This window comes from Aulostomus chinensis, chromosome 6 (genome assembly GCF_037954235.1).
Source record: "Aulostomus chinensis isolate RoL2024-O1b breed Wild chromosome 6, RoL_Achi_v1.0, whole genome shotgun sequence".
Classification (NCBI taxonomy): Eukaryota; Metazoa; Chordata; class Actinopteri; order Syngnathiformes; family Aulostomidae; genus Aulostomus; species Aulostomus chinensis.
In genome coordinates this window covers 8,630,733-8,655,403 of record NC_141325.1, presented here as the reverse complement: position 1 = coordinate 8,655,403, position 24,671 = coordinate 8,630,733, and the positions used below count along the sequence as shown (strand labels likewise).

The 24,671-nt window shown below is 41.9% G+C and overlaps 1 protein-coding gene across 8 annotated transcripts in view; it reads right to left on the bottom strand.

Annotated features, from left to right (window-relative positions):
• Nucleotides 1-1,692: 1,692 nt before the first annotated feature.
• Nucleotides 1,693-24,671, bottom strand: part of agtpbp1 (ATP/GTP binding carboxypeptidase 1) — a 30,010-nt gene continuing 7,031 nt past the window's right edge. The window contains exons 4-28 of one of the 8 annotated variants that reach the window (XM_086206279.1): nucleotides 23,386-23,453; nucleotides 22,674-22,737; nucleotides 22,191-22,337; nucleotides 21,779-21,910; nucleotides 21,486-21,579; nucleotides 21,286-21,323; nucleotides 20,042-20,250; nucleotides 19,778-19,955; nucleotides 19,242-19,283; nucleotides 18,389-18,489; nucleotides 17,884-18,000; nucleotides 15,148-15,911; nucleotides 14,809-14,892; nucleotides 14,516-14,605; nucleotides 14,210-14,358; nucleotides 13,912-13,999; nucleotides 13,591-13,735; nucleotides 12,944-13,094; nucleotides 12,210-12,390; nucleotides 11,923-12,052; nucleotides 10,857-10,988; nucleotides 10,257-10,433; nucleotides 8,263-8,414; nucleotides 7,450-7,527; nucleotides 1,693-3,971 (exon numbers count right to left, since the gene is read on the bottom strand). In XM_086206279.1, the coding sequence (XP_086062405.1) occupies nucleotides 3,791-3,971; nucleotides 7,450-7,527; nucleotides 8,263-8,414; nucleotides 10,257-10,433; nucleotides 10,857-10,988; nucleotides 11,923-12,052; nucleotides 12,210-12,390; nucleotides 12,944-13,094; nucleotides 13,591-13,735; nucleotides 13,912-13,999; nucleotides 14,210-14,358; nucleotides 14,516-14,605; nucleotides 14,809-14,892; nucleotides 15,148-15,911; nucleotides 17,884-18,000; nucleotides 18,389-18,489; nucleotides 19,242-19,283; nucleotides 19,778-19,955; nucleotides 20,042-20,250; nucleotides 21,286-21,323; nucleotides 21,486-21,579; nucleotides 21,779-21,910; nucleotides 22,191-22,337; nucleotides 22,674-22,737; nucleotides 23,386-23,453 (3,692 nt within the window). In that variant the 3' untranslated portion in view covers nucleotides 1,693-3,790. The other 7 variants (XM_086206280.1, XM_086206283.1, XM_086206284.1 and 4 more) reach the window with 7 other exon arrangements.

The window sequence follows — 24,671 nt, the reverse complement described above, 5'->3', positions numbered from 1 at the left end:
TACCTTTTCAGAGGAGCCATTCTGTACCTCAGTGGGACCACCAGTGAGCCAGAGAGGCAGCCAAGTCGGACTCTGGCTCTAATTGGCTACGCTATTAGAGGCCTACTGAGCCACTCTTAGACTACAGAAATGTGCGAGGATGGAAGCTGGGCATGGAGCCTGAGAGAGGGAGAGGGAGAGGGAGAGGGAGAGAGAGAGAGAGAGAGGACTCATGGGGTCTCTGATGATCATGAGAAACCCACTAAAGCTGTTCTAAACACCTCACTCTGCAATACATGCTCACACTTTCCATGCTCAGGCCCGAGCAGCTAATTGCTGAGTGGCTATTGTGCGTTTGTGGGAGTGTCTTTTGTCTCAGCCACTTCAGCTGCTGTGATTGACAGCGGGGACAGGAAGTGAGGTCGTGGGCTTTAGAGAGGAAAACAGCTTTTCTCTGTGCCTCCTCACACTCTTCATATCTGCTTTTCTTCTGCTCCATCTTCTTAATCACTACCGTGTTTTAACTCCACTCCCCCTTCACATTCTGCATCATAAGACATTTGTTTGGCTTTTTGGTTGCCCCCTCTTCGCCATGTTCATTTACTCAGTTGGAAAAGATTAGGTTACTCTGGGCACTTAAGCAGCGGAGGTACAATGCTAAACAAGAGCATGTACAACTGCACCACTGACATGTGGTGATTGAGTATCTACTTATTCTCTACTAGCCTAGAAATAAATCAACTCAAACCAAAGCCAGTCAGTGTTGTTGTTTCTTTTCTAACACTTGTAGTTGTGCTTCCAGGCCATATAAACATGTCTATTGTCTTGTTCATGTTGTTCTGCAGACAGAAATTCCAGAAAGACGGACAATGTTATTGTGATACAGGGTAAAAACACTTGAATGAAGAGCTTCTCTGACCTGATCGCCTGAGGAGAGAGCTTGTCATCACATTTATAAGCCTAATAATCGACTTAAAACTTCTACTTAAGTGCAATTATTTGTTTATATCTGCAGAAGAAGAATGTCTAGTTTTATCATTTCTCTGAATATAGCCTGATAAAAAATGTTGTTCTCTCATGTCTTGATGAAGGTCCATGGCTGACAGAAACATTCGTTCATAAAGCAGAGAAATGTGGTTGAGTGTTCATGTGTTCATCTTTAGTCTTCCAGCTGTCAGTCATGAGGAAAGTGTGTCATGGTTGCCCACCACAGAACAGGGGGATTTGTGCCTACATGGCTTCCAGGAGACATCTATCCACATTAACACATTCTAAGATGGCTATCTCCTCTGCAGAGACTAACACATTTAAAGCAACAGTTTACCAGGATTTTTAAGCTCACATCAAAATAAGATGCTCAAATAAAGTAAATGTACAACAAAAATAAAACTTGAATTAAAACAGACTTTCACAGGATTAACTGCAGAATAAGACCCAAGGTACTTGCGAACACAGGTTATCTAAAACGTCATCTCAGAGGGCTGTTAAAGGTTAGAGGCAAAACTATAAAAATGTGATTGCTTAAGCTCAGTTGGGGTCCATTACAATCACTTTACCAGGTTGGGTAGAGAGGTCTTTATGAGGACAAATATAGGCTCAATTAAGTGTTCAAGCAATTCAGACAAGAGGAAACATAATTCTGTCTTAGCAGCGAAAGGGCTTAACGTTCTGTATAGCAGAGTGCAGATAAAAATACACGACAGCAGATGGTTCACCACGTTCACATTTTATTTCCTATGTTTCAGTCTTCGCTTCAATCGTCTGAGTTATAGTCAACATAACATGGGATACTAGCTCTGCTTGCACCTTCAAACAAAAATAAAAACGGAAGCAGCCCAGCGCTGTGTTGACGTTACGGACTAACATAACAGATACAACCCCGCGCACGCGCACACACACACACACACCAACGATTCTCTGGTTAAGCATCCTTCCATAAACATTACACATGATATCTTTTACACACACAGACACAGACACACACACACCCTCAACAATGACCTCCCTGGGTTTGTAAGATGTCCATGAGTGGAATTTCAAAGTACACCAGTAAAAAGGGGGGGAATGGAAGGGTTTAGAAGAAAGGAGAAAATGGGGAGAGTGAAGGAGAGTGAGAGAGGATAATCAAATTGAGAGAAAGAACACACTGTAAGAGCATTAGCAGGGCTGAATAATGGAATAACTTAAATATGCACATGCACACACATGCGTGCGCACACACACAGACAGACAGACAGACACACACACACGCTCAAATATCTCATATACATACAGGTTGCATCCCAGAAACAGTACTTAATAAATTAGAAAATAAAAACAGCAAAAAGCCATGCGCTAGCTGTACAAATCAAAAGAAATGTGCCATCTCTATAACAAGAAAAAGGAAAGAAGTCAAATCAACTACTTTATACTCCCAATAAAATGCACAATCTGTTTTTATGCTCTCCTAAGCAAATCCACATACCGTACACACACACACACACACGCACACACACAGAATAAAAATGGAAACAAATCCAGTGTAATAATAATAATAATAATGATAATAATAAAAATAATTCTAATAATAATGTTGACATCACAGCAACATTAGCATCCTCTTTGGGCTGAGAACTTTCATGAGGTGATACATCAGTTGAGGTTCAAAAACTGTGACAAGTTGTAATGTTCCTCTCCTGCTGCTTTTTCTTTTGTGAGTATCGTGTAAATCAAAGTGCAAATGGGGTTTTCTGCTGTCTGCAGCTCATGCTTTTGTTCAGTACTGCTATATACTTGCTAACATTTACTGCTGTACATGACCAAGAAACTACAACCAGATTTATGTCAGGTGTGTTCACACCTACATCACATGAAATGTACAAGGTGCATCTTTAGAAAGATGTGAACATTCAATATGTGTGTGATATAAATAGTTTTGGATAAAGCAAGGCAATTGGCACACGGACACCATGTGCACTGCAGTCCAGGAAGGAGGGGTTGCAGAACAGAGGAAGTGAGGTCATAACTCAAGTGTAGTTCAGTCGGAGGTTGTTCTACATGGGACGCCTGAGGTGACTGATGTTAACCTGGTGCTAATATAAGACTGGCGGAGATCTGGTGCATCCCATTTCAACACCACAGCTTGTTAGACAGAGGGAAAGGTGGAGGGATGCGAAGAAAGCCCAAACCAACAAAACGAGTCAAAAGTGTGCCGGGTGAGACTGAGGAGATAAGAAGGCAGGTTAGTTGGATCTCTAAATTGGTCATTGAGTAGGGGGTGGTCTACTCAAGGTCAAAGATGGTTGTGAAAAACTAGCTACGTGGGTCTAATAAGATCGTCTGTGAGGAATGAGCGAGTAGGAAAGGATTCAAGTTAAGGATCAGCGGTGCCTACTGTTTGCTGCTTTGTTAGCTGTGTGAATCACAGAGGCTGTATGGTGTCTGAGGTCAAGGGTTACCATATATAGACCATGATGGTTACAGTGAGACTGTGATTTTCAGGTGAAAACATTCATTTGAATCCATTCTGATTATTTCTGCTGTGGAAGGCAAGGGGAGTATGCACCATCACAGATTGCCCTGGTGGCCAAACAACATTGAGTCTCGTGGCAAAAAGAAGCACCCTAAGGTACCATGTAAGCTACGTGTGTATATAATAGATTCATGAGTAGATCTAAGCTATTTGTTCACCGTTTTGAGTGAGTAGTATGTGAAGGTTTATGATTCAACTTCTGATTTGAGTAACTTACGATCAGCTAACCTTCCAAGCACTTGCTGGTTATAGGCTCGGACCTCCAGGCATTAAGCAAATCAACCCCCCCCCGACCCCACGTTACTCCCTGTGATTCGCCTCAAAGTCAGACACCTGGCCGAGGTGATCGGGGTTCTCGTGAACTTCGATGCTGTGTTCATTTTCAGCTTCTGCGTCCTCATCGTTGCTCTCTGCACTGTAGTCTACCGCCTCCAGAAAGGACGGCTCATCCTCCTCCATCACGTAAGTGGTGGGGCAGCTGCTGCAGAACAAAACACAGTATCATTAACACCGGTGCCAGGGATTATGGACATTTATCTGGAGATAAATGCTGTCTCAGGGAAAAATATGCATCTCCATTAAGTCAGCTTTTTGGGAATTTAGCAGGCCCATTGCGCCATCGATGCCTTCGGGTGTTTCACAATGACAAAATGCGTGGTGATTTATTCCTCTTACAGTAATTGTGCAAGAATATTGAACACAGTCACAATGAATAGGTCATAAGTAAGAGTGTCATGCTCCTTGGCCAAAAATGTTTTGGATACTCTGAAAAACTACATATAATCAAGTAGTACTTCTGAATACCAGATACATATTCCCTTACAAACTGCATAGTATAGAACTTTAAGATTGTTTCACTTTTTCTTTTTCGTGCATTATTGCCCTTTCCTCTCTTTAAAACCATTGCTCATTTCGTTGTTGATATTGTACCTCCTGTTCCTTTTCTGTGTTTACTGTCTTGTCGTGAAGCTCTGTGGTTCTTTAATTTACCCATCACCATTTGATTTTTATTCGTACTGGTGCTGCTGTAACAAGACTTTCCCTCGCAGGATCAATAAAATACATCTATATCAATATATAACTGAAATTGTGTCTCTGTCCTGCAATACTGAGGAGGCTGCCATGAAATGTAATATATTATGAAAATGTTTCTTCCAACGGATTAACAGTCCTGAAAATTTACTGCCGCAGGGTCCAATTCTTTAAAGCACAAACATCACAAACCAAGCACCCCATGGGACGTTCATACAAAGTGTACAATTATTACTGTGACTCGTTATTCTTTGGTGTTTTACGATTAACATTCAAAACATAGAGCTTGTGATATAAAATTCTGTTTTTCATATCTAAAAAAAAAAAGGTGATACCGAAGGAACATCTGCAACAAACAAAATCAGAATGTTTTATATATGAGCCATGATATTTAAAAAAAAAAAAACACCATCAAATATCAGCTGCTAACAAACAGTGATTGTGTCCTCTGACTAATGAGGCTGTTTTTTTGTCCCGTGGGTCTTAATGGTTAAATGGTTGCTGGTTCTTTGAGGTTTTAGTGGCTTTAGTGGGTTTTTAATGGTGTTAATGGTCTGAAATGTGATCCCAGGGAGACAGTTGATCAGGGGGCTCAGAGAATGATCTCCTATCAAGCTCTCCGGAGGGTCACCACAAGACGGACAGGCGTGGTGTGTCAGTATATGTACAGTAAATGTGGATGTGTGTGATAATGGTTTTGTGTGTGTACAGATTTGGATGGTCAGACTGCTACACAAACAGATAATGAGACTTTCTGAGTAAACCACTGCAGGCTACTATAGAGAACGTATAGAAACACCCCCCCCCCCCCCCTTTCATGGGGTTTCATCTTCTGTATCAACAGAGTGTCACGCAGGAATGGATCCTGGTTCCCTCTTCTCACAGTCACTGAGTTTTTGAATAGGTTTTAGGTTAAATTACTGACATGAAGTCTGTGTGGTTAACACTGTTCAAAATACACCAGTAAATACCACACATGCATTTTGAAGCTTGTGTGTGTCTTTAACAAAGTTTGTCGTCCGTTACGCTATTTCGTCAGCATAGCTTTAGCTCTGTACTTGAAAGAATTATTTACGCTTGGGAATTCATACGAGTGTCATTCGTTTGTGAATATTTCCTCTTTTTGTAGAAAAAAAAAATCTAATTTTGAATCAGAATTATAAATTATGGATTTGTTATTATTTTTGCAACAATTCAAAACCCCATTCCACTGGCTTCCACCGAGGGGACAGATGGTAATTCTTTTTGGTTAGCTAACAAAATTATGTTGCCCCTCTATACAAATTCAGTATACACATCCGCATATGTGCATTAAAAACCTAGACAACACTCTCCCACACACACACACACCACACACACACACACACACACACACACACCCCTTTTAAACACGCCCACACTCCCAACGGCCACAATATCACTATTATGATGACCTATTAAATGGTAAGTGGTACCACATCAGCCCTGGATGAGAGCAACCAATCTCAAAGGATGCCAGTGAAAACACACACTGAAAAGCACCAGAACACTTTTGGAGTCCCTTAATGATCAAAGACATAAATGATGAATGAATATATCAATATGAGAGTAGAGTATGTTGGTAGCAGGAGAATCAAACACAGGGAGGTGAGCATTAAGTGCTTTGGAGTTTAAAGTCATCAACGACCTTAACAAATCTTTGGAGTTAGAGAACGCTGACATTAAGAAAGAAAGACATTAAGATAACCTTGGTGGTCACAGTCCCGGGTTTGGCCGAGCAAGGGATTTTAATAGAGGTGAGTAGAAAGAAAGCTTTGTGGCCCTTTATGGGCTGCAGAGCTGGCTCATCATTTTAGATTTTTTCTTAAACAACGGATGAAAAATAAAGTCTCAAAACTGACTTTAGTACAACTATGACTTCTCAATGTGGTTCAGGATTTAAAAGCCTCATAATCCAGATCTTTAACTTTTATGTAGTTCTTTTTTTTTTATCATCCTGGTGACTTAAAGCCTTCTTTCACACACACCCAACATTATTTTAACAGATTCACGATCTCATGTGCTATGTGCCCGGTTTGTGGCGGATCAATTTTTTTTAGGTTTATAAATTTCTAAAAAGGCCAGAGGAAAAAGGAAGAGTCATTTAAATGAGGGATGAAAATACTGATGCACAAAAAAACTTCTTTTTTTTTTTTAAATGTACCACTTTGTTTACCATAAAAGTGCCAGGAAAAAAAAGGGAAAAACAGGGAATATTGTATCATTGTATCATATCTTTCCACGATAACGACATAAGGACATCAAGAATTCATTCATACTTATTTGAGAAGAAAAATGGCAGAATTTTGCAATTACAATCATCATTTTTACATTTAAGCAAAGGAGCCGCCTGAGAAATAAACTTATTTACCTCTGGTTTGTGCAGCAGTTGTCTATGTGAATGCCAATACAGAGGAGAGAGCGAGCAAGCAGATTTACATTGTGAACTCCAAGGCCATAATCAAAGTGAAAGCTCTAATGAATCACAGCTGATATACTCGTAGAAAGCAGAGATGAGGTGGCAGGAACTACAAACACTGATAAAACAAGGCAAAGATAAAATATGCAGCTCTGGTGAGGAGGAAGTCCAGAGAGACTTGGAGCTGAATTATAACATTCATTTCTGTTATCTCTTGAAGGCACCAGAAATTCAGTGGATTTGCGCATTCACTGACACTGATGACTTTAAAATATATTTTTTATTTGCGTTGTGCTAATATATTAAGCTGCAAACAGGAGGCGAGTCTGGTTTTGCTTGTGAATTCTGTTCACTCAACTTCAGCGGCTCACCGTGGCCTTGAAAAGCTCAGCTATGTGTAAATGCAAATGGTTTGGTTAAAAAAAGAAATGTGTTCTGGCTGTTTTGCTCTCCATCTTAGAGATATGACACTGCAGACAATTATTCTTACCTCCTCTCACTCTGGAACTTTTCATTATATTCATCACACGTGGTCATCAGTAGAATTTCAATGATGCTCAGAGCAGTCCTGTGTAAATGCAAGTATTCATTTGTTTCTTGAGTACTACTTCACAGGGGAGCCGCAGTGACAGGAACACGGAGCGTCAGAACCGAGGGGGACGGGTCCAGCAGTGATGACGGTGTTTTGTGCAGATAATGTACTTATTTTGCAGAAAGAACTCCTGGCAATAGAACATTCAAAATCATATACCTTCAAATGGTGGCATGAGGACATAAACTGTATAAAAAGGAGCGGAGACGCCAGCCACTTATTTCAAAAGCGCTTTCTAAAAGAAATCCATGAGAAAATGATCGTAAATCTCCTTTGATATATTTTCTATTACACCAAATGTGGTCAGCTTTCCCCCGCCGCCAGGACATCTATCAAATGTCACACACTCATCCTCACACTGTCACTCAACCACACATTTCTGCTCGTCAGTGAAAAATACGATTTTAACGCATTGGTGGAGATAATCACGTAGCTTATATTTTAGGGCATGGCTACTGTGTGATTGCTCCTACAAAGACCAGTCAGTCCAACAAAGCTTTGGTTAGTGTCAAACTCCACTATCTCGCCCAAATATGTTCATTTTTGGTTGAAAGAAAATGCTAAAGTGAAAGCCAAAAAGGGTCGACAACAGGAGTCCACCGACCAGATGCTGACATCACAGAGGCTACGTCCACTCTTTTATACAGTCTATACATGTTGTCTTTCTGACCAGGTCCTTTTAAAACATCACGGAAAGTGAGTGTGGCTAACCTGACCACTTTGGACTGCGTCCCGATGATATCACTCTCCAAATCCAGCAGGTGTTGGTGGTTGTGAAGCCCCGTCAGCCTCTTGAGCCTCAGGAGGGCCACACAGAACTGGGCCCCCATCTCCTCCAGCTCTCTGGTGCCAATTTGAAGACCCTGGATGACACAGACAGGCATGTTGAAGATATTCATATAATCGCCAGGAAAAGTTGTTGCAAGTATAGTTTCATACAGATTTCTAAAGAGCCTCAGATTGCAAACACATCAAGTCCATCCATCCAACCATCCATCTATTTACTACCGCTTATCCTGTTACGGGTTGCCAGTCCATCGCAGGACCAACACATAGAGACAGACAACCATTCACACTCACAGTCACACCTACGGTCAATTTAGAGTATCAATCAGCCTCGTCCCCTCTTGATGTCTTTGGACTGTGGGAGGAAGCCGGAGTACCAGAGAGAACCCAGACAGGAACAGGGAGAACATGCAGACTCCACCCAGAAAGATCCCGTGCCCGAGCTGGGGTCAGACCTAGAACCTTCTTGCTGTGAGGCGACAGTGCTGACCACTGCACTACTGTGCCGCTCACAGCTCAAGTCATCAAAGCTAATTAAATGGATATAAATGGGCACACCTCTGAAATACAAACATACTCTAACAAAAAAAATCTAACTTAAGTGTAGTTTCAAATGGCTGCTGTGGGCTTTTTTTAATCAGAGCTCTGAAGCCTGGGGACGGAGCTGTTGTCCATCTTCAAACACCGAATTCTTCGAGCTGTAATGCATCTGCTGAGGAAGCCTTTCATGGAAGAACATGATGATATGTTTCATTTACAGGAAGCTCTTATTCAAACTAATATGCAGTCTCATATACAAACCAGTCTCCACAGAACAGTTCACTCATTCAAGTAAATAAACACACGCACACACTGGAGAAAGGACACAACAGCAGACGTTACTGTAGTTCCAGATGACTGTAGTTCCTGCACATCTGGATAAACACTTTAGTTCAAACTAGTTGGGGTGCATCACAAGACTGCCTCTGGGTTTGTTAGACATTGACATTGGCAGAATTGAGCGGATAGGAATTCAGCTGGGATGAAAAGATAGACAGAGAGACAGAGAGAGAGGAAGAAAGAAAGAGGGAGAGAAGGAGAGGTGACAAGGTAAACAGGAAGGCGGGTAAAGATGGAAGCAAAGACAGCAGAGGGGGAAACAAGGACTGCATCTCCACCTGGTGGACGTATGGTGATTTATGGGGACATTAAGGGAGGGTGGACAGCATAAAATGGAATAAAATCGAACAAAGCAAAGCAATTGATGCATCACTTGTGAAAGATGGTGCATCATGTGATCTATTTTTTGAGATAATGACAGGAATTTATTTCATTTTTTAATGATGATGAGAACATTCTGTCCACCCACTGGTCGGGGTGTATGGGGAGGGAAAACTTCTTATTTAATCAACAATTTACTTTAAATACATGCTATTCTTTTCTTGTTTGAGATTTTATTACTTTACAATCATCTATTTTATGTGGTCCTTCACAATGTTATTTTTAACAGCTACTGTACAGCCACGTAGCCCAGTCATTGGACAGCATCAAGATCATTCCTTTCACCAATGAACTGCAGCTGAGTCTGACTGGAACCAAACCCGAAGCCCCTGTGCCAGCTCGTCCTGTCCAATGACAGCCTTACAGACGATTGTTGAAGCATTACTCAAATATGATGGCAAGACCATAGATGCATCCGATCTGAACTGGCATTCATTGACTGCTCACACCATTGTATCTCGCAGCGGCTCATCTTGGTCATCTGGGCTACGGATGCTGTTGTGTTTTAGTGGTTGATTAACGTATTTTAAGACGAATGATGAGGAGTAGATCCTAAAATGGCTAAAAAACAAAACAAAACAAAAAACCCAGCCTGTTTGCACTTCCCTATCAGACTGGCCTTTTGTTTGAGGGCCCTTCGTAAACATATAAAGGCTAACCTTATATTTGCCCTGGTCACAGCCACAGAGCGTGCTCTCCATGGTGTAGCTGCGCTGGACTCCTATCTCCCTCCAAACGACCACGCGGGCGGTCGATTCTTTGGAGCGCTCCACAACAAAACTGCAGCTGGCCATGCTGAAGGCTGGGGCAATCTGGGAGAGAATCTTAGGAAGTGCCTGCAAAAAAGAAAAAAACAAAAACCACAAAACTAAAAAATAAAACCGAGTAAAAGCTGAAGTAGTCTGAGTGTGTCTTGCATCGGGGGGATGAAGTACATTTTGTAATAGGTACAAATAACAATCTAACAAAGACTGGCTTATGTACGGCGCAAGGACAGCACTATTGACTGATGCGGTCCAAAATGTTTGCTGTGGGACTGCAGCCTGTAGCTGCATGTCCACAAGGAAAATTTGTATCACACTGGCTTCTTTATTAGCATTCTACTCAGCGAGAAGAATTTTTTACATTCACATAATGCAGAGAACTGGTCTTGACCTGACAAGCTTGACTTCTAAAGAGTGAAGTAAATTAAAGTAATAATAGGCATTTACGTATGTGTAAATAATAGGAGCAGTGTGTGTGTGTGTGTGTGTGTTCACCCTGTATCCGAGGTCCTCCTGTAAGTCACTAGATGTAGCACTGATGTTAGACTGCCAGACTGTCTCCTTCACACTGCAGCCGTACATGAACACGTTCTTCTTTCTGGAATGACCGTGATAGTCGCAGAACACCTTTGCATAACCACAACATTTCACACACACACATACACGCAAGTACACACACGCACGCGTGCACGCACACGCACGCACACACACACACACACACACACACACACACACACACAGACAAAGGATAGTGTTTGTGATGTGGCCTGCAATGTAGTTCAAAACTACAGTGAGCCAGAATGTAACGTCTTTCCTTTTCCAAACTATTCAAATGGTTAATTAACGAAAACCTACACAAACAAACATGAGGAACTGGTGGCAAGCTCAGCTACAACAGTTCAAATCCTTCACCAACATCAATTAAAACCGTACAAATTCTAAAATTCTATGCTTGGCAAAGTTCACAGTTTCTATTCAGAAAAGCTGGCACTACTGTGCCGCTTGAACATTACTTCAAAAGGTACGGTCAACATAGAGAAATGGAGCTGCCAGACAACAATAAACAATCATAAATTGGAATTGATTTGATAAGTTTTATGATCTAATATCCGATTCATATTTTTCTTTTCTGCTTCATGAAAATGGCATTTATGTACATTTCTGCAGTGAAATTACATATCTCTGTCATGTATGCACGTATATGTTTGTATGTAAAAAGTGGTGTGTGTGTGAAGGTCTGTTTTTTTCTGTGTAAGAGATGTAATTATGTATTATGTTGTGTTTGATTTAAAAAAAATGAAAATAAATGAGACAATGTTGAGATGAATGGCAGATTTAAACCAGTAGCAGTGTGTTAATTTCAAAAACATTTCGCAAAACATATTTTCTGTCACGGGGCGGCACGGTGGCGCAGTGGTTAGCACCGTTGCCTCACAGCAAGAAGGTATTAAATCTAATGTGGTAAAATTACAACTGACAAGAGTAGAACTCCCACACACTTACTAAATAATGGAGAGTAAGAGAGCAAAGTAATTTGGGTCCAATTAACTTGAGGTCATACCAGTGGTGCCCTCTGTGTGTCTGCGAGGTACTGCAGCAGGTTCTTGGTGTGGTAGATGGTCGGGTGGAGCTCGGGATTTGGTGTCTGCCACTGACGATTCAAATCCTCTCCACTCAGAGAGCAACGATGACTACACCGGAGAGGAGAAGGGTTAAAAAAGAAAAAGCGGGGCAGAGCAGAGAAACAATGGCATATTAAAAATATATAGCTGTGACCGCTGTGCAGGATGAGCTGATTATTGCATATTCAGTGTGTGCAATTGTGCCCGACTCGTGCACGAGACTCACTTTCCATTAATAACTCCATCAGGGTTGAGCATCGGGACAATCTTAAAGATGTAGGCCTCTCTAAGGCTGGCTGCCAGCGGGCTGGTGCCCATCAGGAACTCCAGAGTGCCCTTCATTACCCAGCTGGCGTTGGTCTCCCCAGGGTGCACTCTGGCCGAAAGGAAGATCAGTGGTCGATTCCCTGAGGAGGTAAAAGCACAAATACAAGGAAATAGAACAAGATGCTTTAGGTTAATGTTCTCACAGCCTCACTGAGCTATATAAAGCTAAATCGTTTGGGAAGTACTGGCATGTCCAGATCCCCCAGAAATGTTCCCTCAAATGTTCTAGTGACAGCAAGTGGAAAAATAAATGTTTTTAGGAGCAGCTGAACCAAACAGGAACCGGGGAATAAGAATCTCAGATCTTTTACAAAAACAGAGACAAGCTTTCACTGCCTATGAACAAATGATATCTGATCTGAGAAAATACTCTCATGTCCGTTTATTAGCTCTCTTTCCTAAAATAGTTCTATCACTGAAGAATGCTGTTAAAGGCAGTTGAACTCCCTACAACTGAAGTTATAAGTTCGTCATCTCTCATTCACGCAGGTTTTATCTGATTCTTGTAGACCTGCATAGATGATGCCAGTCTTCCAGAAGGCAGTGATATCATTAGGGAGGAATGAACCCTGCAGGTGAGCTTTGTTTGCTCAGGCTGAGGACATATGCACGCCGACATAACTGTTTACTCACTGAACTGACAGACGTGATCATTGGAGTTGGACTCGGGCATGGCGGTGATGGTGAGGAGGGGGCAGCTGTTTCCTCCCAGGGTTTCACACAGAGTGTCCTGTCTCAGGTAGATGTGAGGCGTCCTCAGAGCCTCCAGCTTAGCCAGGTGCATCTGCCAATACATTCACGAAGCGACAGGTTGCAGTTTTCAGATTTCACCTCCTAAAAATGATCATCTACAAGTTTCCATTTCAGCCCCGAAGCATCAGAGCTCTCAAGATGTTGTTGATCCACTTTTTGTTAAATGTCCCACACACTGGGTATTTCCATTACTGCTTGTATCAAAATGGCAGGCTTTTTGCAGTGAAGATACACCAAGTATCAGAGTACAGATATGAGGAAAATATAGATTATAAGACAGAGTAACATATCAGCAGTTCAGGTGCATCCAGGGTCATGGTGAGATATGGGAGGTTATTACTGTAAACAGCATGAGATAGGACCAAAACAACAATTTAATATACTACTACTAATAAAAAATGTATCTAGTATAATGTGAATTGAAATATTTACAGGAAAAAACACCCAAGACATAATAAAATATTAAAAAAAGTTGTAAATACCATTATTCATTACTATTACAGAAAAGACCGTGAGTGTAATAATACCTTAAGAGAAGAGTATGTATATGGGTAGTGATAAGCAAAGTAGCAGACGTCATCCTTGTGGCTGAAGGTTATGCTGAAGGTCAAGGTATAGTAAGACTTCCCCTTCTGACCGCCAGCTGCTATAGAACTCCTGGCAAAATGGTTCCTATGCACAAGGTCAAACACTTTAAAGAGGACATGACATATATTATGTATGAAATGTATGAAGCTTGCAGAGTGTAGGAACAAAAAAATAAATGTCATTACAGCTGTGACTATTTCACATGTGGACTTTAGGAGAGAGCAGTAACAAATATGACGGATTTTGGTGAATCTACCTACTTGTAGTAACAGATGTCAGTTCCTGTTCTGACCCAGCGAGGACGGCCGCTGATCGCCTCCTGCACAGAGTACATCAGCGCCTGCATGCCTGCAGGTGCGCGCGCGCACACACACACACACACACACACACACACACACACACACACACACAGGTTCATTAGTGTGTTTGTGGCTCTGTAGCTGAGCACAGATTTCATTTCGACTTACAGCTCATCAAAGGGCATCCGGTCTAAACTAATAGAACAGTTACAAGAATTACATTTCTAACGGAGAAAGTTAAACTTCTGATGTATCTCACCGTAGTTGAACTGGCTGTTGGACTTCTCACAGTTGATGATGTTGAAGCGGTAGGTGGTTCCAACACGCATGCCACTGACCTCAAAGTAGAACCACTGGTGGTAGTGATTGCTGTTGATGTCTGAATTCAGCACCAGGTCATACTCATACCTGGATAAACAACATGACATAAAAAAAAAATACTGATGTCAGACAACTGTTTATAAAGTAAGAGGGAAATTGAACATTGCAAGAATTAACTGCAGCCTGTTAACTGTTATTGCTCTAAATCGAATGAAGATTAATCTATAAATGAAGTGAAGCTTACTTCCTCACTTGAACAGCCTTCCTGAGGTTGCCAGACTCAAACTGAGAGTTGAATTTCAGTGAATCACCATCATCATCTTCGATCACAGGACTGAAAAACCAAACAAAAAAACCATATTACTATATATAAATAAGTCATCCCGACAAGCTGAATAATATTACTGATCAACGAAACTAACTGGCTTTCTGAATATTACAGTTCTCAAAATAGCAAGTGAAGAAAAAAAAACAGAAAATTTTTGTCACGAACATAGCAGAGTCCAAATGAAGCGCTAACGTTTAAAGAGGACTCACCTTGGAATGTCCAGATCGTAAACTACTTTATCCACAATTTCGTTAGGGTGAATAAGCCTCTCAATATCCTGGAATATCTTGGACCTGCAAGGATAAACAAGCTGACAATTAATGCAAAATGTGGGAAAATAAAACGAGACACTGTTGAGTTGAAAGCTGTAGATCACATCCAGTCGCCAAGGCTCACAAACTGCATAATGACTTCCAACTGCCATTCAGGACTCTCGAATGTCACATACATTAACATACTAAAACAATTCAAATATATTTGATTAAATGAGTAATTTCTGCTTGCTCTGCACTTGAAAATGACTGACCACATTGATAAAAATGTCTCACCTCTGAACACCATACACTCTCTCAAGATGAGGTTCCTTAAACGTTGGAGCAACGTGGCCAAAGTAGTCTGGGTAAGCCACTTCAGCATACTGGGGTACAGAACGCGTTCCCTTCACCATCTCTACGTAAAGGTCAGGGTCATGCAGAGGGAGGAGCCGAGCCGTGTCTGGAACCTCCAGAACTGCTCCTTCCCCTGCCTCATCATCAGGACCCTCTGAGCCACAATCAGAACCTCCTCCTCCAATACGGCGCGTAGCAATGCCCCCCAGAAGGAGAGGGGACTGTATGTGTCTTGTGGCACTTATCGGGGAGCCCTCTTGTCTGATTCCCCCAAGTCCTTCTTCTTCTGCATTTAGAGGCCCTTCACTTTCTAGAGAGATACACTGGAAAACATCTGTCAGATCCTGTTCACTAGGCTGGACCTGAGACAGAGGCCTGCTCAGGGAGGAAGAATATGTGTCCAGAGAAGAAGGAATATGGGCCTCCTCTTTCTTGTCTTGGTCCTTGGTGAGGTGGATGGTATCCAGTTCCAGAGGTGTGAGAGGAGCACGGGGAGAAGGTGAGGGAGCAGAGGGAGGAGGCTGGCTGTATGGTCCTTTGGTCAGGTTGGAAACCTCCTGAGAGCTCCGTTTGGGGATGTGATTTGGGGATAGAGATTGACCTGTGGGCACTATGACAGGCCGAGTGGATCGAGTCGAGGCTGAGGTTGATGATGACGATGACGACGTGGTCGAGGCAGTCCTCACGCATTCAAAGTTATAACCCTTAGGGAATAAGATACATTGATGTGTTGATCAGTTGTCCCCCGTGCAGCCATGTTGTAGATAATCGTTTTCATATTCACTTATTTGAACAAAGACACGCAAAAATATTATGGGTGGGGGGGAAATCCTCTTTTCTGGGATGCACTGCAATTAATTCGGTTGCTCATCCATGCAAAAACTATAATTATCACTTCAAACATTGTCTCGACTGAATGAAAATGAAAAAACTATGCAGACACACATTTATATACAGTTGAGGACAAAATTATAAGCCCCCCTTTTAAATTTTAGGTTTCTTCAAGATTTTCCCCAGTACTTTTTTAACAGAGCAAGGAATTTTTAACAGAGCATTTCTGAACATACTATTTTTCATTGGAAGGCACAAAATATCTATATTTGCACACAAAAACATAAACATTTAAGAAAAAGCTTCAATGACCATGGACATTATTATCAGCCCCCTTTAAGAAATCACCATTTGTTAAGTTGTCACACAAAAAGACACTTTTGTGCAGTTATGTGCTTTAGCTCCACAGGTGATGTGCTTAAGGGTGATCTGGTGAAACAGCAGATTTCACTCAACAATTAGGTTAAAGCACGGTATAAAAGCCTCAGTAGGGGCCATTGAGCTGTCTGTTGAGAAAGCACCATGCTGAAAACAAAGGAAATCAGTTTGGACCTGAGAAAAAGCATTATTGATGCACACAAATTAGGAGAAGGATACACAAAGCTATCCAAGCGATTCCAAGTGTTAAGAACTGGAGTGAGAGTTATAATCCAGAGATTCAAAGACAGCCATACAGTGCAGAACAAGCCTGACAGAGGTAGAAAGCGAAAGATTTCAAAGACACTGGAGAGAAAACTAGTGAGAGATGTGTCTAAAGACCCCAGAACAACTGCCAAGACACTGGTGAATGACTTGGCCACATCAGGAATCATAGTCTCTAAGAAGACCATCAGTAGAACTCTGCACAGGAATGGACTGCGAGGTTGCAGACCAAGAAAAACTCCACTTTTAAGGAAAAGGCCCCTTCAAGCCAGACTTAAGTATGCTCAGGACAACCTAGAGAGAGATTACTCATACTGGAAGCCTGTCTTATGGTCTGATGAGACTAAACTAGAGCTCTTTGGCCAGAGAGACACTGCTTATGTTTGGAGAAAGAAGGGAGAGGCATTTCACCCAAAGAACACCGTCCCCACAGTGAAACATGGTGGTGGGAGCATTATGCTGTGGGGATGCTTCAGTGCATCTGGAACTGGAAATCTTGTCAAGGTGGAAGGAATCATGAATAAAGAAAAAGATGTGGAGGTGCTGAAAGAAAACCTTAATCAGTCAGCACTAAAACTGGGTCTGAGTCGTCGCTTCATCTTCTGACATGACAACTATGCTAAACATACGTCCCTCTTGGTGGAGAACTGATTGAAAATATGTGGGGTGACCTAAAGAAAAATGTCCATGCCAGAAGACCATCAAATCTGGAGGAACTTGAGACATTTGCCAAAGAAGAATGGGCCAGGATTCCTCAAAAGAAGTGTCAGAGACTTGTTGAAAACTACAACAAACGAGGCAGGCAGGCAGTTGTCCAGCAAAAGAGATACACAATTGACTATTAGAATGTGGAGGGCTAATGGTTTTGACCATGGTACTTTTTGTGTTTGGTGGAATGTTTTCATTTCTGAGTGTAAAATAAAATAATTGAAGCTTCACAAATAAAACTAGGGTGTCTTTTTTTGCTCTGGTTAAAAGTACTTGGAAAATTTTTTTTTTAAAAAATGACATTTTTGTAGGGGGGCTTATAATTCTGTCCTCGACTGTGTATATTCAACACCATATATATCTCTTAATGAATGAACCGATAGAAAAAGAAGGTAAATTGTTGTGTGTGGATATTTGATGTTTTTTTTGTTTTGTTTTTGTTTGTTTGTTTTTTTAAGGAGATACATTTTATTCCCATGGTCTCAAGATCCTGACCTGAAAGTCTTCGGATAGCTCCAAGAAGAACCTCTCATAGACCCTCAACTCCTCAAAAGGAGGGCCGGGGCTCTTTTTGGGATGTAGCTTGTTCAGGTCGGTCTCTATGTCATCATTCTATTCAACGGGACACAAGAACACAAAAACACTCATATTACAGATACAGTGGAATTAAAAAAAAAAAAAAGTTAAGTGAGCTTTTGTTGACGGGTACATGATCATTCTTAACTCTGATACTGAGACGTTGAGGAGGTAAACAGTGACAAGAGTGTTTGGTGCCAGTGGTTGATCAGTTATGTGCCATATAATACATGAAACCCTGACATTCTACTCTCAAAGTTTCATGTCAATCTTACATGATGGACTAAAATCCAAACGGTCCATTAGTCACTCTACATGGGTTCTCCAAACAGGAAACAAATACACTCTGAGATTCTGAAAAGTAAGTGGAACACGTAGCGCTGCCTGAGACATCTGTTGAGTGCATGCGACTGCTGAGTATTACCAGGGAGTGATGATCCTTATCATCTTCCTCATTTTCAGTATCGTTTTCAGTGTCCGCCTCTGTCTCCTCATTATCGTCACTTTCGTCCACCACATCGTCTACTGGGTACAGAGAAACACACTAGTTAGTAGGCAAACTGCCTTAAAAGCTGGTTATAAACTATGTGTTGCTTTTTTTTTTTTTTTTTTTGCCTGGGAAAATATTATTCTAGTGAATTATAATGTAGTATTTCATTGCTGTGAGAGGAACAGAGAACATGTTAATAGAAAGACGTGAACAGCCATGATCAGAGGATGAGTGTGAAGAAACGGTAACATGTGAATGTAATGGCAGTCGTTTACGTTACTCTGTTCTGCACGGTTGGTTTTCTGACACCACTGACATTTTTGGAGGGAATATTCATATATTAATATGGCAATACGTCCCCGGCTCTAAAGCTGAGGCACTTCCTGGCCAATTAGAACTGTCTAAAGGGTATATGCTGTAACTATGGAGCGCCTGTTTATTCCTGCAAACACGAGATAGAAACCAAAGCAGGGTCAACTGAATATTCTGTAGTGCTATACAAACAAATGTCAATTTTGAATGGATAGTCGTTTAAAATACAGTTTACAGGTATTGGGTATTCAAATATTTCACCTGCCTGTAGACACAATGCAGGGAGCACATTAGTTGGGTGTAGTACAACTACGTTTGTCTGCTTGTGACCTGAGCAAGCACAGTACGATGTGCATTTTACATTTTCAAGATGTTAGTTTAGTGACACATTACACAAGCGAGGTGAATGACAAAGCAGAGGTGAGTGAGTCTATGTATTCTGAGCATGAAGTCTGATGTCTTACGTACGTCTTACCCTTCTTTAAGGGCTTGTTGCAGAGCTGATGACTTGTTCTTCCTGCAAGGCACATTGTGTGTAGTGGATTCAAAAGAGCATTGCCATTAACCATTGGGTTGGCCTCATTTGAAGTACTAATTCTGTGTGTGTGTGTGTGTGTGTGTGTGTGTGTGTGTGTGTGTGTGTGTGTGTGTGTGAGTGAGTGAGTGAGTGAGTGAGTGTAAAGGTTTTGGATCTGTGCTGGCTGAGATGAAAAGTGTCTCTCTGTAGCGTCTAATCATCAATGAAGCACATACACAGTGATCACCTCAGGCACACACCAGTGATAGGTATGTGTGAGTGTGTGTGTGTGTGAGTGAGTGAGTGAGTGAGTGTAAAGGTTTTGGATCTGTGCTGGCTGAGATGAAAAGTGTCTCTCTGTAGCGTCTAATCATCAACGAAGCACATACACAGTGATCACCTCAGGCACACACCAGTGATAGGTATGTGTGTGTGTGTGTGTGTGTGTGTGTGTGTGTGTGTGTGTGTGTGAGTGTAGGTAGGTGTATTCTCACCACCAGGAGGCTGGCTATACAGTTGGGCCACTGGCCCTACAGCAGGCACATGAGGCAACTGGTAATGGAAGGCTGATTTGATGGTGGGCAGAGGCAGGCGGTTCTTGGGAAAACACTTCCTCATGATGAGACTTGAAGTGTTGACCAGAGGATCCAGAGTCCGCACCGGTAGACACTCCTTAGGACAGAGCGATTTAAGTATGATTGTGTTGGTCCAGTGTGTTTGTGTAGTAAAATCACTGTGTGTGTTACATCCTCACTCACAGTGGATGAGTTGTAGAGGATCCTCATACCATCAGCCTCTATGAATGCTTTCCTGCCAAGCTTGATGTTTGTGATGTTCCTGAGGCAGACCAGAAGCCCTTTACGGATCAGGGTGTGGCGATGGCGCGTGTCATTACGATGCCAGTCCAGGTACAGAGCGAGTAAGATGGGCACATAGCCACTATCCACTGACCGACGAGCATTAGTCTCTGTATGTAGAAATGAAAGCAGGAGACGCTCTTTGAAAGAGTTCCTGACAACTGCAGGCTGGAATGAGGCAAAGAACAGAAGTGAAGAGGAACGCAAAGTATAAAGGGGGGCGGTTGAGGTGAGGAAGATCAGAGTCCATGTGGAATGATCAACTACTGTCTGTTCCAGAGGGAGATGAACCATAAAGTTAGACAGAAGGAGGGGGAATGATGATGTTGGAGATCATTTACTGGTGCAGTGCTTGTTCAGAGGGGGCTGCTACATTACAGAACAGCAGCCTTTCTCTCAGTGCTATGAATACCTTTTCTATAATGCGGTAGTGGTAATGGGTCTATTAAATACAAACAATGAGAATGTGAAAACATTGTAAAGAAATAAAACCTTTATGAAATTAGCCACCAAAGAAGCAGACGATGGTCTTATGTGAACAAACACGCATGCATGCCTATTTGTTGTAAAAACAATAGTAATAAATGTGACAGGTCCTCCACGATTACGTATCATTGAAAATTAGAGAGCATCCATATTCCGACCTTTACGGCCAAAGACCTGTCAGGAACAATAGAAACTTGAGTGTGACAGAAAAAAAAATTCAAGAATCTGAGGACTATCTATCCATTCATTTTCTGTACTGCACATCCGTTAAGGGTCGCGGATGGGGGGGCTGGAGCCTATCCCAGCTGACAGTGGGCGAGAGGCGGGGTTCACCCTGGACGGGTTGCCAGTCCATCACAGGGCCATCAGGAGCATTTAGGGGTTCAGTATCTTGCTCAAGGATACTTGGACATGGTCACCATGGGAAGTGAGGATCGAACCAGCGACCGTTAGGTTGCTGGTAAGCCACTCTTCCTCTGAGCCATGCCACCTGGAGTGCTCATCCAAACAACTTCAAATACAACACTGCTCTCCCTTTGGTCCCTCGCAACTCTAGACATCTGCCAGGTGTCAAGTAGATCGCAAGACTGGTTGCCGGGAAAAGCAAAGAACAAAACCACACATAGACAGACTCCTCCTTTGAGATTTAGTTTACTCACTGGATTTGAGTAGTGCTCCTAGTGCATCCAGCGCTACCCTGTTGATTTAGAACCAAGGCAAATGGGTTACACGGTCTGTTCAACAAACATCGAGTGACAGAAAGGTTAAACAGCTGTTAAAAAGAGGTCAGGGCACTAGTTTTTTATTATGCTACATTAAAACCATTCATGCTGACCCGCAAACAAAGTCAACCGCTTACTTGAGGAGGCTCGTGTTCATCTTGCTGTACGGCGCCAGAATCCTGAACATCAGTTCAATCACTCCATTTTTGCCCAGTGACATTGCATTCACCACTTTAAAGGACAAATAAAAAGAGGAAGGTATTAGGTGAAAAACAAACATCAGCAAGGTGATGTCATCGGTATATTTCTAGGATTTTTACCAGTTTGCTTTCTGAAATAGCGGTAAAAACTTATTTTTGGATAATGAATGGCTTGAACTCCAAGAGAGAAGGGTGACATTTTGAAAAGAATGAAGTTTACAATTACTTACAGTTGGTAGCATAAACCCTGAGAACCTGCAGACAGGGCAGAAGCAGCTTGGCATTTTGTAGGTTGTGTTTTATTAAGCCAACTGTGACATTCAGAGCGCCGCTCAAACGTGCCTTCACGCTTAACTTTCTGTCTGAACACACATAAACACAACAAGGTCACTACGCATCTACTCCAAGTGTATGTGTGTGTGTGTGTGTGTGTGTGTGTGTGTGTGTGTGTGTGTCCAAGCAGATACAATCTCACATATCCAGAACCTCTGTGCCTTTTAGAAAATGACAATGCAGTCCATCAATCGTCAATATAGACCTGATATTACCTGGCTTTTTTTTTTTTTTTAACATTTACAAATTTCAATGACAAGCAGCCTCTAGTTGCAATGCTACTGTATAAAACGATAATACTTCACCTACCTTTAGGGCCAACCTTGGCTAACAGTGAGTGAAGCTGCAGCATGAGTTCCTCGCAGGGGGGCAGTTCTTTACTGGCTGTGATTAAAATCTGGAATAATATTCCTGTTCCTCCTTTTGATACGAATACTCCCACCCTGCGACCTCTGCCTGAACAGAGAAAAACCAATGCAAACACGTTAGAGGTGAGAAAACACATTGGATAATTAACTTCCCTGCTGGAGGGAAAAAATAATTCTCAAGAAGGATTCCTGAAGAGAACATCAACAGTACACAGATGAAACACTTATTCGCCAAGATAACATTACATAAAGCAGATAAGATACATGATTGGTGAATAAAGTAAGGGTTGTACCTGCATGCTATAGTACAGTGAAGTATTTCAAAGCTCACAGCATGAAGAAACCTGTCCTTGACTCTCTGCACATTTTATTTTGTCTGCAATTGTGTTTTGAGTTGAATTCAGGACATGAACGAACTACTCACCTGCAGTCAGCAGCTCACTGAGAATGTACAAGATGTTCAGGGTGGTCTGGACATCCCGAGTGCACTGTCAGACACACACAGTACAGTACAGCGTACAGTACAACTTTCATCTCGTAGCTGTTCACTGTCTAAGTGCCTTTTAGTCCTCAGGTTAAACCCTGGGTGTATTTCCATTCAGGCTGTTTGTTAACTGACCTAAAAAGCTCCACCTGGACTTGAGTTGCCTGGCTCCAGGTGAGTTAGCAACAATACGGTGCAAGTTAAGCTTTAAGGGGGGCTACATGTAACCTCGGTGGCGATGCTCCATCATGTCTTATTATATCATCTAATACTTGAAGAAGCAGTAGAGAATCACTGTAGCACGAAGGAGCTGAGGCTCAGCTCCATTTCTACTGCCAGGACCGGACTCCCGAGCCACCGAGCAAACCCATCGGGGCCGTTTGAGACCACTGTTCCGTTTTGGTTTTCCTTACCCACACCCGAAGCTCCAGAGGTGTGAGTTATAAACAGAAAGAAACCTGTTAATTGAAAGCTACAAAATTTAGAATTCCTTCTTTCTTACAATGGGAGCGGACACCCCAAATTCGAGGTAAAACGCTGCCCCCTATTGGTTGGGAATTTGGAGTAAACGGTACAAGCCGGTTATCAAAGTCATAAATATCCCCTTTGGAAAGTCTTGATGTCCTGAGGTGTTAATGATGAGTGGGCTAACCTCCAGTGAAGCCAGGATGACCTCCATGCCACTGGAACCTTTGGACATCACCTCCTTTCCACTTTTCTCTGTAAGACATGAAGAAGTGACATGTGAGATATAACAGTTACCATCAGTGTAGAGAACGACTGAGAAGCTTCTCAGACACCTAAAGACTCCAGCTTTCATAAGGGTGCAGCGCTTTGACCAAAGTTTGGTTGGTTTTGTGGTTTTTGGGTCACATTTTTGGTTAAATTTAATTTGATTTGACCATTAAGACGAAGAGAAAAAACAACACCCACAAATAACAGCAAAGCACAGACAGTCAGACTGGGCTGACATGAATAAATGATATAAATAAACAAACCCGTTACCACATTTTTCTGTCATTTATGGTCTCTGGTCTGCACTCCTGTCTGCACTTTGTCAGGGAGAGGACACAGCTGATGAGCTGTGTGTGTGCGTGCACTTCAAAGTCAGTTGAGACACACAACCTAATATAACTTTTGTTTCTCTATGAGACCAAAAACATTGCCTTTCAAGTGCGTATTGAACCCTGGATCCTCGGCTACATTACTTTACTATATAAGACCAATTGTAAAATTGTCAAACATTAATTTCTGCAAACTTGGGTTGTCTTATCTCCCATCGGCTTCTCTCGTGAACTCAACAACAGACAAGGCCGGTCGTCTCCTGCTGGGTTTTTTCATTTCTTTTCTTCTCCTCCACCACCTCACTTCCTAAGCCAAACCCTAAGTTTACCCTATGATTTAAGAGCTGACAGATTCCTAACATCTCTGAAGGGGTCTCAGTGAGCGGTCCTGCCCTGTCATGAAGCAAATGCGAAGTCTGCAAACACAAACCCAGGAAACAAACTTACTTAAGCCTTCAATTATTTCTTCAGAAGACCAAAAGGACATTTTAAAAATGATTCTTTTTTTTTTTAAAGAATGTTCTAAAATATAAGTAAAATAAAGTACAGAAAGCCTTGGTGGAAAAATATATCTCAATACAGCGTGAGATTTTTTTTTTTTTTTTTGCTCAGTTCATATTATAAATAACTCATCTGGAAAGCTGCCTCACTTGGTGTTGATCACAAGAATCAGGTTTTGCACACTTGTGCTTATTAGTGACACGGTGATATTGCAGATGTGAACTGATAAGGACGTGCAAGATTTCAAATATCCAGCCTTCCTGATTTATGACCTTTCATCACAGAGCATGTGAAAGTTCAACTGAAGATCGGAAATGCAGCTGATGGACGTACACATACACACACGAACACACGAACACACCTCGGAGAATGT